The 15,609-nt window shown below is 40.7% G+C and overlaps 1 protein-coding gene across 14 annotated transcripts in view; it reads left to right on the forward strand.

Moving 5' to 3' along the window:
* PDE4D (phosphodiesterase 4D) overlaps positions 1-8,434 on the forward strand; it is a 1,603,025-nt gene extending 1,594,591 nt beyond the window's left edge. For all 14 annotated transcript variants that reach the window (XM_061393128.1, XM_061393125.1, XM_061393122.1 and 11 more), the window contains 4 exons: positions 1,133-1,287; positions 2,040-2,162; positions 2,636-2,818; positions 3,528-8,434. In XM_061393128.1, coding sequence (XP_061249112.1) covers positions 1,133-1,287; positions 2,040-2,162; positions 2,636-2,818; positions 3,528-3,941 — 875 coding nt within the window. In that variant the 3' untranslated portion in view covers positions 3,942-8,434. The remainder of the gene's footprint in view (positions 1-1,132; positions 1,288-2,039; positions 2,163-2,635; positions 2,819-3,527) is intronic.
* Positions 8,435-15,609: the final 7,175 nt, after the last annotated feature.

Genomic DNA, 15,609 nt, shown 5'->3' on the forward strand with positions numbered 1-15,609 from the left:
GCAGAGACATTTTACTGTATGAAGGTAGAGCTGGACCTGGTGATAGTACATACTCTTTATTTCACTGATCTCATTGATAAAAAAGCTTTCCGTCACTATATTTGTAGCTTGTATATAGAACGTTATTTTTCTATGTAAATGTAAAATCATAGAATCTCAGTCAAAGTGTGTCTTGAATCTCACGTCTCCTTCCTAGCTTCTTTAAAATAGTCATTGAGCAGTATTGAGTATTTCTTTCTTAGAAAATAATGTATATTTTCCACACAAGTCAAAAGAAAGATCCAATACATGTGTTAGTTTTTACAGTGACTTAAGTGGAAACAAGATAAAGCACCATTTTTTTTTTTAATGACTACTTTAATAGACCTGAGTCTGCTATTTACAGGAACTAGGAAAGAGGTAGGATTTCTCATTGAAAAAAAAGAAAAAAAAAAAACAGAGGTCCAGGACAGTCATGGGGGAGCAGCTGAATCTTCACCTTGGAGTTATGTAGACAACTCAAAACCCGGCTCCGTGTGAAACTCTCAGTGTGCATCTTGGATGTGCAACATACATGTTTATAGTGATTGCCAAGACATGTGGACAAGGAAATGGAAAAATGAACAAAGCTATCCTGTGAACAAAACAAGTACAAGCATGAACAGACCCTGATATTGTTCGTATGTTCCAAGCTGGTCTTGTACACTCTTGGAGTACAAATTACCCTAAGGCACATGATCTTTACATTACATAAAAGATCGGATAGATAGTCCACCTTTATCAGGAATACATCTTCTGTTCTGGATGTGTTACAGATGTTAGGAATGATGTTTTCTACTGCTGAGCTTATGGAGCTGCCTCTAGCAGATCTGGAGAGGAGGTTCAGGGTAATCTCACCTAACTCTTCTTTCCCTTTAGAACAGAAGAAGGCGAAGCCTCAGTGTGAACTGACTTATCATTTGCCAAGAGCGTTAAGCCCACTCTCAAGATTCTAGGGGACTCTCTTCTAGGTGTTGTAATGTCATGGGAATGCAAGTAGAAACATTTAGGAGAAATTGCTTCCTAAAACCCCAGATATCTCAGAATATGAAAAATAAGATAAACTTAGCATAAATGGCTTTGTTGACCTTCTACCTCTTGTCTTTCTTTCAAGACTCTGAACTTGCCTTGATGTACAATGATTCTTCTGTCCTGGAGAACCATCATTTGGCCGTGGGCTTTAAGTTGCTTCAGGAAGAAAACTGTGACATTTTCCAGAATTTGACCAAAAAGCAAAGACAGTCATTAAGGAAGATGGTCATTGACATTGTGAGTAACTGATAAAAAGCAAAAAAGAGAACTGTGATTTATGATGTTTTCTTAAAAAAAGAAAGAGATGACAATCAAATAAAAGTTTCTTGTACATTTCAAGATATTGCTGCCCTTTCTGTCCTAGAGGCTGGCCTTGCTGCTGGCAGTGATGCTCTGCTGCTAACAGTCTGGAGTTAAGAATAATGAAAAAACCTCTGTCAGCAGAAGTTCCATGCAGAAACTTCCATGACATTCGTCTTTTCTCTATGCATTTTTCATGAGACACAGGGAAATCTCTGGTTATCAGAAACTTTATCTGTTCAGCTTTGTACATGCAGAGAAATGGAGACATTACATGTCTTAGATAAGCAGAAAATTAACCAGAATATTGTTCCTAAAGTATTCTGTAAGCAACCTGTGAATCACTCCATTGTAGTCCAGTAACCACTTTCTAGTCCAAGAAATTAAAAAACTTCAAAATGTGATGATGTCTTATCCAGAGAAAGAGCCCTTTTTATCACCATGAGAGTGGCTGCTAGTGATTAATGTTTCTGTATATTGTACACATTTATCTGAGCTTCCAGGAAACTTGACAGCAAAGAGGAGTAGATTCTGGCCCAAGAAGTAGTAAAGGATTCCCGCACAGGGCTATTAGATGACGGAATTGTTCTCCATTTCTTCTCATGTTCTCCATGATATTTTCATGTGAAAATTATGACTTTTTTCCTCTGGGCATTTTTTACTTATTAAAACACTGTTTGTCTTTTAAGGTACTTGCCACAGACATGTCAAAGCACATGAATCTACTGGCCGATTTGAAAACTATGGTTGAAACTAAGAAAGTGACGAGTTCTGGAGTTCTTCTTCTTGATAATTATTCTGATAGGATCCAGGTAAAGCATTTGACTTTGTTCTGTGTCTGTGTGTACACACTCATGTCTGTGTGTCTAGCTTAGATAGGATTTATGTCTCCTTTCTCCCAGCTTATAATTTTGGTAGTTATAAGCAGGATTTTTATCCAGATTCTTCATGCTGAGAATTAACCAGACAAAATCCTATTGGCCTTTGCAAGTGGAAGAGCGTTAAAAAAAAAAAAATATCCCACAAAACCAACCACTTAAGCAGCTCTGAATTTAATGAAGTGAGCATGTAAACAGTTTCTCTCATGATACCTAGATGCGGTAGAAGTGGCATACTTTGGGACTATTAATACAAGTGTGAACCACACACAGACACATCATGGTCGAGCCGTCTGGAACGACTCTTACACAACATGTATTTTTAAGTGTCACAGTCACCTGATGTGAATTTCCAGTTTAAAAAAAAGGAGTGGGTGCTAAACAGAGCATGCACTGGTTTGTTTTAGGTCCTTCAGAACATGGTGCATTGTGCCGACCTGAGCAACCCAACCAAGCCTCTCCAGCTGTACCGCCAGTGGACGGACCGCATCATGGAGGAGTTCTTCCGCCAAGGGGACCGAGAGAGGGAGCGGGGCATGGAGATAAGCCCCATGTGTGACAAGCACAACGCATCTGTGGAAAAATCACAGGTGATGCCTTAAGCTTTCAGAGAGAACACAGCTACATGGAACATTTGGTTACTTTTTTTGCACCTCCTTCAGTCTTTTATGGGGTGATCTTAATTACCTTCTTTCTGACAAGCTCAATTCCCACTTCATGTTTGCAAGCCTCAAAATTCTTTGATTCTTAGGATGTATATCCGTATGGTCATATATCTATTCATAGAACAGTATATTCATTATAACTCGATTTGTATAGCATATTCATATGTGTAGAATTATTTCAACTACCTCTTCTCATAAGTGAATAAAGTTTTTTGAATCCATATGGAATACATGGCATTATTTCGGTGTATCTGGATCCACCTATAAATGGACTATTCTAAAATCAAGTCCAAGCCTCAAACCAAGCAAGGTAAACAAGCAGAGGTTTTTTACATCACAAACCTGCTCTTGGACTCAGAATTCTATAAGCTATTAGTTGTTTTCTGCAGCTCATAACAACATTGTCATACAGTCTGCTACCTAAAATAGTGACTATTTTACCAGACTAAGGTTAATAGTCTTCGGTTCAGTGTTATATTTGTAAAGCATATTACATTTATATATTTTACATAAATTCTATATATCATATATAAAAATTTAATTCAGTATATAAATTGAATACATTTGGGTCTCTTTAATCTTTTCCATTGTTTCTTAATCCTGTACTCACATTGGATATATTTTTTTTAACCAGGTGGGCTTCATAGACTATATCGTTCATCCTCTGTGGGAGACGTGGGCAGACCTGGTCCATCCTGACGCCCAGGACATTTTGGACACTTTGGAGGACAATCGCGAATGGTACCAGAGCACAATTCCTCAGAGCCCCTCCCCGGCGCCCGATGACCAGGAGGAGGGCAGGCAGGGTCAGACAGAGAAGTTCCAGTTTGAACTGACTTTAGAGGAAGACGGCGAGTCAGACACCGAGAAGGACAGTGGGAGTCAAGTTGAAGAAGACACTAGCTGCAGCGACTCGAAGACTCTGTGCACTCAGGACTCGGAGTCCACCGAGATCCCCCTGGATGAGCAGGTGGAAGAGGAGGCCGTGGCGGACGAGGAGAGCCAGCCCGAGGCCTGTGTCATCGGGGACCCCTCCCCAGACACGTAACAGGGCCCAGACTTCCATGCCTTTCGTTTGTGTTTTTTGTTTTTTTAAGTAGAAACGTTGTTTCCAAAGTGCATGTCACATGCCACAACCACGGTCACACCTCACTGTCATCTGCCAGGATGTTTGTGGAACAAAACTGACCTTGACGATTCAGTCTGGCGCTCAGGAATATCGTCACCAGTTTTTTCACCTCCATGTCATCAGAATGAGAGGGACATCTTCATGGACAGCATAGTCACGGGTCTGCGGCTCCATCAAGCTGAAGAAACCGAGAAAAATCAACTCTTAAGTGTTTTCTAGGGAGTGTGGCTCATTGGGCAGCCCCAAAGTTAAGATGATTTGGGTTTTTTTTTTTCTTTTTGTTTGCAATATTTTCAGCAGAAAGAAGGCATTATTACATGGATGCAGTGAACAGATGGGTGAAGCAACGAATGGGTCAGGAACAGGACATAGTGTGAAGCTGTTACCAGGAAAAAGATGAGCCACAGAAATTGCATAATTTTCTAATTTCAAGTCTTCCTGATACCTGACTGAATAGTGTGGTTCGGTGAGCTGCACTGACCTCTACATTTTGTATGATATGTAAAACAGATTTTTTGTAGAGCTTACTTTTATTATTAAATGTATTGAGGTATTATATTTAAAAAACTACATTCAGAACTTCATCTGCCACTGGTTATTTTTTTCTAAGGAGTAACTTGCAAGTTTTCAGTACAAATCTGTGCTACACTGGATAAACCTAATTTACAAATTTTACTTGCACCTTAGACTTCATAGCAATTAACTGATTTGTAGTGACCCATTGTTTTATATACCAATGACTTCCATATTTTAAAAACAAAAATTGACTTTATGTTGCAGGAAACCCTTTTTGTAGGTCTTCATTTGCTGGCTCTTCATTTTGGTCTATTCAGACACGCAGAGTTGCTCCCCACTGACATTTCTCTTCACCGTGTGCAAAGTGAACACGTGTTCCATAATACTCTGATGTGTGTTCTGTCTAATGTATCTCAAGCCTCGTGGACACTCAGTCATCAGTTGGTATTATCTGAAGCAAGTGGGAGATATATAAATACCCAGTAGCTAAAATGGTCAGTCTTTTTTAGATATTTTCCCACTTAGTGTCTTCTGATAACTTTTTGCTGTGGTGGTAGACCCTCATTTCACAAATGCATGTCTTTGTAATAACCCACACATTTCATGTTCATTTTTATTATTTTCACAGTCAGTTATAGTAAGAAAACCTTTTTCCCCTTGTGCTGCTTCATTATTCAGTGTGTGTTTGAACCTCTGTCCACATTTACCACGTGGGGTCTTATCAAATATATCACCACCATTCTGATGGATGCAAAGAACAGGTAGTCAAGTTAGAGTTAGCATTCTTTTCTGCCATGAGGTCTTATATAATGACTAGCTTTTACTTTTGATTTACAAAGAAAAGTTAATGGCTAGCTAGGTAATTTTTAACAATATTAGTAGAATGTATTAATGAACACCAGTACAATGAATGCTCTTTTGTTTCTATGATTTCACCACGGGATTAAGAACTGTATGAGGAATATTCCTGAGACGTGATTTTAAGTGTAGCAATGACTCTTCCTTAAAGGACAGCCACATAACACATAATAGCATTTCTTGCTTTATCAGTTATCATTGATCCAGAAGTACATCTAGTGGAGGAGAACTTTAAATACGCTGATGAAAAGAAGTTGATGGTGCCCCTAGCACCAGAGATTAGGTGATGTGATGCCGTTTTAAATTACTCAGTTGGGTAAGAAGATTCTGAATAAATCTTCAAGAGTAGAGATCACTCTTGGCTGAATTTAGCATCAAGAATTGTATTGCAATTTTAGAGATTGATTCCCAGTATTTACCTTTAATTGGCATCTTGGGGCATTTATTTAGTCTGGACTTTCTTCCCATTTCAGCTCTTAAAAAATGTTTACCTTCTCTGTGAAGAGCTTGGAGCCCAAATAATCATTTTTCACAGTGATATCCAAGAACTCAAGTAGAGGCTAAGGGAATATCTGACCAAACAGAAAATAGAACAGTAAATGGAATTGTAATCCTGAAAAATGTTTATATTGTGGATGTCTCAATCACTAAATCATCAGCCAGGGAAATGACCCAAGCTGAAGATACTATTTTAATCCCCTGAGAGCCACAGTTGGTTAGAAACATTGATAGAAAAATTAGGTAGCTGTGAACTTCGACATAGAGCACAAGACAGGAATTGGCCAATTAATTATCAGATTCCCCTGTAAAATTCAGACAGTAATCTTTCAAATAAAGTTTTATGTTTGGCAGGTGGTTTCACAAGAACAATTGGAAACTTGTTTGCATTTTAATTTTGTTCCTGATGGAGGTCTAGAAGAAAAGGCAAAGAATCTAAGGTTTATTCCTTTCTCCCAAATACTCTCAATCCCTCCCTTTCCTCATGCTTGCTATTTCCCCCACAGAGTGCCTAGAACTTAAGAATGAAAAAAAAAATTAAAACAGCAATATGTCACAAATCCAGACCTGAAAAGGTATATAACAGCACTAAAAAAGGGAGACTCCTTTTATTTCTTCAATTTGTTGGTTTTAATGGTCACATGTGTGAAGATACCCAATGATGGACAATCAAATTTTAGGAAAAAATATCCAAAAGACAGGGACTAGTGCACTGTACAATCTGCTTCTCCTCTCTTCTCTCCTCTGCTCTCGCCGAAGTGTGCTTCAGAATTATACACTGCTTTAAAAAGAATATCCTTTTATAAGTGGCTTTACATTTCCTAAAATGTTGTAAGAAAATACAGTATCTGGGTACTGTATGGGGAAGAAAATGTCTAAGTTTGCATAAAACCAGTACATTTCAGCTTGCAAGTTACTAAACATAATAATGCTGTTTTAATTTTCTTTTCTTTTATGTCACTTAAAATTCACAAGAAAATAATGTAGATAGAACAAATTGTAGACAAGGAAAAAAAAACTTGAATGAAGTGGATTTTACCGAAAGCTTTATGATGCTTTTTGAATGCATTATTTATTTTTTTGTGCCATGCATTTTTTTCTCACCAAATGACCTTACCTGTAATACAGTCTTGTTTGTCTGTTTACAACCATGTATTTATTGTAATGTACATACTGTAATGTTAATTGTAAATTATCAGTTCTTATTAAAACATCATCCCGAATTGGGATGGTGTTGATATATTTGGAAACTCTTGGTGAGAGAATGAATGGTGTGTATACATACTCCTTGTACATTTTCTTTTCTTCTATAAAATAGTCTTGTCACCTTAGAGCTTGTTTATGGAAGATTCAAGAAAACTATAAAATACATAAAGGTATATAAAATATAAAAACATAGCTGCAGGTCTTTGGTCCCAGGGCTGTGCCTTAACTTTAACCAATATTTTCTTCTGTTTTGCTGCATTTGAAACTAAGGTAACGGTGGGGTTAGGGCTGGGCATTTTACATCTGAGCTTTGAATCAATTGGGTTTCTGGCAGCAGCTGGATTGTACAGAACCATGGTCAACCTCTAGAGCATTCTGAGACTCTTGAGAGACAAGCCCTTAAATGCTTTCTGCCACGAAGCACCAAAGCATATATGATGGTGTTTTTTCCAATAAGATACTAACTGAGCTGCTTCGGTTAGTTACATTTGATTTTTTCTTTTTTTTAATTTTCAAACACTACTGGGGAAATTATTCTTGTCCAATAATTATTAAAAGTCTTTTCGACTTGAGCACATGGACAAATGAACTTGATTTGAAACTAGAGCCATAGGCCATGCATGTTAGTACTTTATTATTTGGCTTCCTGCCATGTTAGGAAAACAAAATATGAAAAAGGTCATTTTCTTTAAACCATGGAATTTTTCTTCAACTAAGATGAATCCAATTTCCTTATGTATGTAAATTCATACATTAACACAAAGTTTTATATCATGCCAGTTCACATAGCATAGTGGAGTCACCATTCTCTAGAATGTGTGTTTCTGCGAAACTTAACTTGCTTTAGAATTTTAAATTTTAACCTTGCGCAGAGGCCAGCTCCCGAAAGCTATGAAAAACTCCCAGTGGCTGATGTGGAAACCTCTTTCCACTGCTGCCCAGCCCTCAGGATGTGCAACTTAGTGAAAGGAGAGAATCTTTTTCTAGGAAAAATGAGCCTCCTTTTATTTTATTTCATTTTCTTTTTTGACACAAACTGTAGATTTTAGCAGCCCTGGCCCAAAGGAATTTGATTACTTTTGTTTTAAACAGTACAATGGGGACACTATAATTACAAAAAAGAAAAAAAATCCTTACTGATTTTAGTTGTTTTAAATTTGATTTCTTTGGATATGTTTTCAGAGTGGTCAATTGTGTGTGAGCATTACAAATGATGATTCTTTTAGTGGTTTCTTAGCCTCTCTTACAGCCCATGGGGATAGTACTGTACATCAATACCTTCATATGAAATTTTTATATGCAATGGAAATAAAAGCATGGGTTGATTCTGCCTATTTATGACTCGATCATTTACAAATAAGAGTATTCATTTTAACTCGTAGTTCAGTCAGCACATGTTTCCAAGAGCCATGAGGATTGTTAAGGTGAAATAAAGGATATTGACATCATATATTACTACATATTTACAGTCCAATAAAGCCAAATTATGTAGATTAATCTTGCTATAGAGTAAAAAGGCCAAATTATGTAGATGGCCTATAAGATAAGCACAGTAAAAGGCTTGGGAAGGGAACTTCTCTGATTGAGTGTTCTGGCATACTGAAAGTTATTCAGATACTCAACAGTTATTTGCTGGGTCCCTACTCTGCAAACTCCAAGACTGTAAGGATTCATCAATGAACAGACATAATTCAGCTTTTGTGAGTTTAAGGTTTAGAGGGGACAAAGGCATTGAACAGTTCCCATGCAGCATCGTAAGTGTCCTTAGTATAGCAAAGAAGCTGAGGTGCTGTGATTGAACAAGAACCTGAGCTTGGTCTCTTCCAGAGAGGAAGGAGCTCAAAAGGTAACTTGGCAAAAAGGAAGAGCTGACAGGGTCAAAAGGAAGAGAAGGGTCCAGACAGAGAAAACTTCATTTGCAAAAGTCCTGAGGTACAAATGAGCTCCAAACCTCGGGAGAAATGGAAGAAAAGCACTCCTGCTCCCTTGCTCTTCACCTTGTAACCCTGCTTTCTTCCCTTTATAACACCACAGGTTGACATGTGACTTCCCTCGTGACTCAGATGGTAAAATCAGATGGTAAAACATCTGCCTACAATGCGGGAGACCCAGGTTTGATCCCTGGGTTGGGACAATCCCCTGGAGAAGGAAATGGCAACCCACTCCAGTACTCTTGCCTGGAAAATCCCATGCATGGAGGAGCCTGATGGCCTACATACAGTCCATGGGGTCGCAAAGAGTCGGACACGGCTGAGCGACTTCACTTTCTATGTGTTGATTGTCTCTTTCCCACCAGAACAGAGCTTCACGAGAGTCCAGTCTTTGCTCACCAGTGTATCCCTCACACCTCAAATGGATCCCTGGTACACAGTAGGTGTTTAATACTTGTTGAATATCACTACCAAATTGATATTGGACGTAATTCAATCTGGTGATCAAGACATTTAGGGTTGATACCATAAAATTAGTCTGGTTGTTTAGATAAAGAGAGTTCACAGTTTTCTATCTGGTTGCTAACTAATGACTCTGCCTCTTCCTCACAAATTCTTTTTTCTTCCTGAATGGCAGAAAATCAGTATTCATGATCAATCAGCACAAGTGTAAGCCCTGAATCTTAACTAGTAGAATAAGGTTAAATAGAATAAGCTGTGCTCTGCCTCCTCACCATTTTCTCCCACCACCACAGGCAACCACAGCAGCGGTAGCCTCCAGAGGCCCAAATCATCCCTTCCAGGAATGCTTGATCTAAACGCAAATCCCTTCCTCAGTCTACCACCCCTAAGTGAGATTATGCAACAAAAGAAAAGTTGCCCTTCTTTTTCCCTGTATTCCCCTAGGCTGATTTAGGCCAACTTGGGTGTGCTGAGTCTACCTGGGTTTAGATCTTTGATCTGGAAACATCTCACACACAGCTCTGAGCCTACAAGAGCAAAACATTCCGTGTCACCAGACAGCACCATCCCTAACAGGGACAAACTGCACACACACAGCCTTATTTTAATGGAATTCCACCTGTGCTTCCCCAGTTTGCAGATTTGGAGGCTGTTTCTGTCGTAGGTATTCTTGTATTTCCAAATACTCATTGTCAAACTCAGTGCAATGGGTGTAAAGCTCAGCCCACGAACTCAAGCCTGTAAGATACACTGCTTGCTTTATTTATATCAGTTAACGTGGGCTCTGTGTCCCCATTCTACTAAAGAATTGCCATCTCTGTCTTTATTACTACATCCCCTCTCCCTTCCAGTATAAAAGTTCTCTCATCTCCAGCCGAGTATAAGCACACCTTGGTGTTGTCCAGGCAGTGGTGGTTCCATACAGTTTCTGGGCTCTTTGCTTTCTTGTCAGGCATGTTGTATCCGCCGAGGCCGGGAATCCCGGTTTGGGGGTCCTACATCTTTCCGCCACAATGGTTGCAAAGGACACCTGCCTCTCCAGATCCGGAGCCACTCTCAAAGACAATTCAAAGAAAGACCTAGATAGTTCCTCCAAGCTGGGCATACTCAGTAAAACTCTAGCCACAAACGAAGTGCAACCCTTCCCCTGTCCCACTCTATCTGAGCGGCAAACAGAGTGCAGCCTACATTTCTGTCCGGCTGTATTTTTGGACTTCCTACCCGACCCCAGCCGGATGATTAAGCTGCCTGCACACGTAAGAACTGACAACTTGCGTTCCTCGGGCAAGCAGAAAGCCACGCCATGTTGACACGACACAAATGAAACAAACAATGAGGCAACGGCTGTTCCTGGGTGAGAAAGGGTCCCCAGTCAATGACCGAGGCTTTGGAAAGGAAGGGAAAACTTGAAATGTTACCTTTTTCAACGGGTCACCGCAGAGATTGAGGAGAGCAGACACTGGTAAGAATCTTCACCCTTCCTTGGCTTTTGCTGTTTATCCTAGGAGCCCATGTGCAGCCTCCAGACAAATGTAGTCTTGTGTCTACTAGAATTTGACAAGATTTTTCATTAATTTTAATGTTAGCTTCCCCTGGGCTGTTGAGGAAATAACCAGTAGCAGTTTACTGGAGAATTTCTGGGAGTTTGGTTAACCCCAGGAGGGACCCTCTTTTGAGGAGGGAGTTGCTATGGAACGATTTGACAAAACTTTTCCCCTTGTATCCTGACTGAATGTAAATGAGAGAACTTTGGGCCTGTGTTTTGATGGGGCCTTTCCCAGTGACTCAGTGATAAAGCATTTGCCTGCAGTGCAGGAGACCAGAGTTCAATCCCTGGGCTGGGAAGATCCCCTGGAGAAGGGAATGGCTACCCACTCCAGTATGTTTATATGGAGAATTCCATGGACAGAGGATCCTGGCAGGCTGCAGTCCATGTGATCACGAAGAGTCGGACACTACTGTGTGAGGGAGCATGGAGAGTTTTGACCATGGACCCCAGGAGGGTGCAACAAAGGGGAGCGTTCTAGGTTTCTGGCTTTAAAACTATTTAGTGGACTTTATTTATGGTCTTCTGGTCTCTTCAGAGTGGAAAAGCAATTCACTGGAAGCTTAGTGAGTACTTACATAACAGAGGATAGAGGCTGGTGGTAGGAGTCACCTTAGTCTTTCGATGTTTTGTTTTAGACAGGTCTTTAATTTTTCATTCGCCTTTTATAATGAAACATTCGATGAAGCTTTGGGGCAGCCTTGCTTTTTGGAGGCTTTGGCATGTCAATTAAAATAGATATCCCATTTTCTTTGTTGATTTGGGCAACACTCTCGGGTGCACTTCTTAAATGAACGATAATTGTCTCTTTGGAAAGTTCCCCGTGGTGGTCATGGTAATTCTAGTTTGTCTTAGTAGGATTTTGCCATTTTTGTAGATATTTACACCTCCTGGGCCACAGTTCTTAGGCATAAAATAAGCAGGTGTACCGGAAGATGGCATTCAGTTCTTTGAAACTAGAAGATCTTGTTACTTTAGCTGAGCAGATTAATACCTGAGGTGGATGTGCTGCTGGGTTGGGGTTTTTGTGGTGTTTTACAAAAACTTTTACGAAACAATTTTGTTGCTGAAAAACTGTTTAAAAATGATGAAAGAAGTCAATTCGGGTGGTACTAAAGAACTTTAATGAAATGGAAAATCTTTTGGAGAACTGCCAAAGAGGGCAGAAAGCAAGAAGCTTTTATGGGATAAAGAATAAAGAGCAAGGAAGAGACAAATAGAAAATACTGCTTGCTGCTGCTGCTAAGTCGCTTCAGTCATGTCCGACTCTGTGCAACCCCATAGATGGCAGCCCACCAGGCTCCCCCATCCCTGGGATTCTCCAGGCAAGAACACTGGAGTGGGTTGCCATTTCCTTCTCCAAAGCATGAAAGTGAAAAGTGAAAGTGAAGTTGCTCAGCCATGTCCTACTCTTCGCGACCCCATGGACTGCAGCCTACCAGGCTCCTCTGCCCAAATATCTGCATGGCTGGGGACAAATGGTCAACCTTGTTTGGGGTGAGAAGCCAGAGGTGGGTTGTTTTTTGGGGATTGGCTGTTGGGATATGCTGCATATCTGCTCAGGAGAAGCATTTGGAGGAACATGAAAGTTGTAATATTTCGGTTTTTTGACGCAGTGTCTCAGGCAGAAGCCACTCCATCTTGGGCCTAGAAATGTATTTCATCAGTATTTTGTACATATCTCCAGATTAGATATGTACATGGCCACCCTAGGTGGTATCTTTTGAAGAAAACATACTTCTTTTAGCCTGGCTAGTAGGCATGCTTCAATCCATGGGGTTGCAAAGAGTTGGACGCGACTGAACAAAAACAGTAAAGATTTAAGTCAAGATGTTAATATTTGCCTCTTCTATCTTGGCTGATACTGGCACTCCTCAAAATGTGGTCCTTTAACTGATCAGAACCAACTGGGTTCTTGTTAGAAATGCCGATTATCAAGTCCCAACTGAGATTTCTAGAGTAAGAATCTCTAGGGGTGGGTCCCAGAATCTGTCTTTTAACAAGTCATCCTGTTACTCTTCTGCACCATGAAGTTAGAGAAAGACCTCTTGGAGTTGTTTTTTCCTCTTTTGGCTTTGCAAAAAAGGAGAAGTAATCATCTCAACCCCGTTTCTAATTTATTGCATTTACTCAAAGGGATGCATGTTACTATAGGAGTTTCAGCAGGCGACATGGTATAGCTAATGGCAATTGGAGAAACAGTAGAAACATATGTTTAACAAGCCAGTTTCCATCCACAAGACTCAGTATTATTAATGGAGAGACACCCACCTTCACCCCTCCATCCCTGCCTCCTCCATTTTAGAGGCCTGTGGCAAACCAGGTTGTCAACTGCACCTACAAGTTATAGATTGGAGTTCCAGAGACATCCCTGTCTTGAAGCCCATTAATTTGCTTGAGTGGCTCAGAGAAGCATTTTACTTACCAGGTCACTGGTTTATGACAAAGAGCTATCACTCAGGAAAGCCAGATGGAAGAGATACATTCAGCAAGGGATGCGGAAAGGGCAGAAGTTTCCATGCCCTCTCCAAGCACACCACTCTCCCCAAATCTACAGTGTTCACCAACCTGGAATCTCTTCAAACCCCCTTTTTTTTTTCTTAATGGAGGTTTCATTGCATGAGGAAGTATATCATTGGCCATAGGAGATTAAATCAATATCCATCTCCTCTCCCTGGAAGCCGTGGGTGGGATTGAAATTGGTCCCCCTGACCCCATCCTTAAGTGTTTTCCAAGCCACTATTAACATAGTAAAAGACAACTTAATTACTCTTTAACACTTAGGAAATTCCAAGGGTGCTGGGAGCTTTATACCCGAAACTGGGAAGAAGACCAAATATATATTTTTATGGTAAATTACAGTATTACATATCACAAGCTGGCATGGGCTAAAGGAGATACGATTAATATGACATTCAAAGGAGAGAAGATACCATCCACATTCTCCCTGCAGGACCATCAGTGTAATAGATGAAGACTGAGCACCCGTACCCCAGCTTCAGTTGCCCCATTCCAGCTCTCAGTCATGCAGTGTGTGCCCCTCTGCTTTTGTAATTGGGTGAAACTGCACAACACAAGGCTTGGAATCTGGCATCACATGGAACCACCAAAGGGACCAGATGACACACTCAGAAAGTCAGGGGGTTAACTCTGACCATTGGGAATCCAGAGATGGAAGGGAACCAGGCCGGTTAACTTCTCCTTCTCTGTCCTTGGGCTGCTCTGAGGCACAGCTTCCCCTTGAAGCCATTGAGACAACCCCTGTATTCTTATCAGTGAAAGCACCTCCCAAGCTGTCTACAATGTCTTTTGGCGGCATCTTGTGAGGCAGGAGCCAGTGCTAAAACATCACAACACACTGCTTCCCATTTTCCCTGCTTCCCTTTCTTTCCCTTTTCTTCCTTCCTTGCTTATTTTAGCCTAAATCCTTTTTTTCTCACCCCACTGCCCAAGGGTTTGCACCTCCCAAGTAAACTCCCATCACTTTGACCTCTGCCTCCAGCTCTGTTTCCTAGAGACTTTGAGCTCCATGCCATCCTTTACATTCAGATGCCAAATTTGAGTATGTATATTTGTATATATTGGAGAAGGAAATGGCAGCCCAACTCAAGTATTCTTGCCTGGAGAATTCCATGGATGGAGGAGCCTGGCAGGCTACAGTCCATGGGGTCCCAAAGAATCAGACACAACTGAGTGACTAACACTATTACTACTATATGTATATATGTGTATGTGCCACTGTGTGTAAATAAGGCCCCTGGATATTATAGGCAGAGACTGCCCCCTCATCTTTGTTTTCCTATAGCTTAGTTCAGCGTCCGTCTGTCATATAGCAGGTATTCATTAAACAGGAAAAGAATGACAGGTGGATAATCGCCCAAAAGAATGAGGTTAATGATGAAGAATGGACAGGGAGAGTATGGACTGGCCTAGAGTGGATTAGAGATTGGGTAAACAGGAGTGACACAGTTAAGGGACCAGAGGTAGCTAGAGGAAGCACCCCAAGTAGAAGCTGAAGGGATTAGTTCATCTAACCAGGCAGAGTAAGGGAGATGCTGTGGCACCCATCACCTTCCGGGAAGTTTTATCTGCACCCACTGTGAAAGGATGCTCTCGCTTGCCTCACTCTGTCATTACCATCCTCTACTCTGTGTGCATCCTGGGGAATGGAAGTTGGAATGTGTTTGACTCTTGTGAAGGAAAGGAATTCTGCGGGGATTTGGTCTCTTCTCAGTCCTGTGGGCTGATTCTGAGCATTTTGTGGAATCCCTCCATCCTTTCCAGTGTTTAGATTAGGACTGGCTTGCAGGGCTGCCTTTCTGGACTGTGAAACGTAGGTAACTCCTGGGAAAGTCTTCCTCACTCTTACAGAAGGAGAAAAGAAGGGGCTGAGCTTTGGAAATGGTTCCTTAGGCTGCCATGGTTGGACTGTTATCTTAAGACCATGAGAGGAATTATCTGAAAACAGAGAGAACATACTAAGGATGACAGAGCTGAAGACAGCGTGAGTCTTTGAAGGTGTTTTTCAAGCTGCTAATATAATCAACTTGACTTCAAAGCTACTTATTTA

The sequence above is a fragment of the Bos javanicus genome, chromosome 20 (assembly GCF_032452875.1).
Source record: "Bos javanicus breed banteng chromosome 20, ARS-OSU_banteng_1.0, whole genome shotgun sequence".
NCBI classification, from domain to species: domain Eukaryota; kingdom Metazoa; phylum Chordata; class Mammalia; order Artiodactyla; family Bovidae; genus Bos; species Bos javanicus.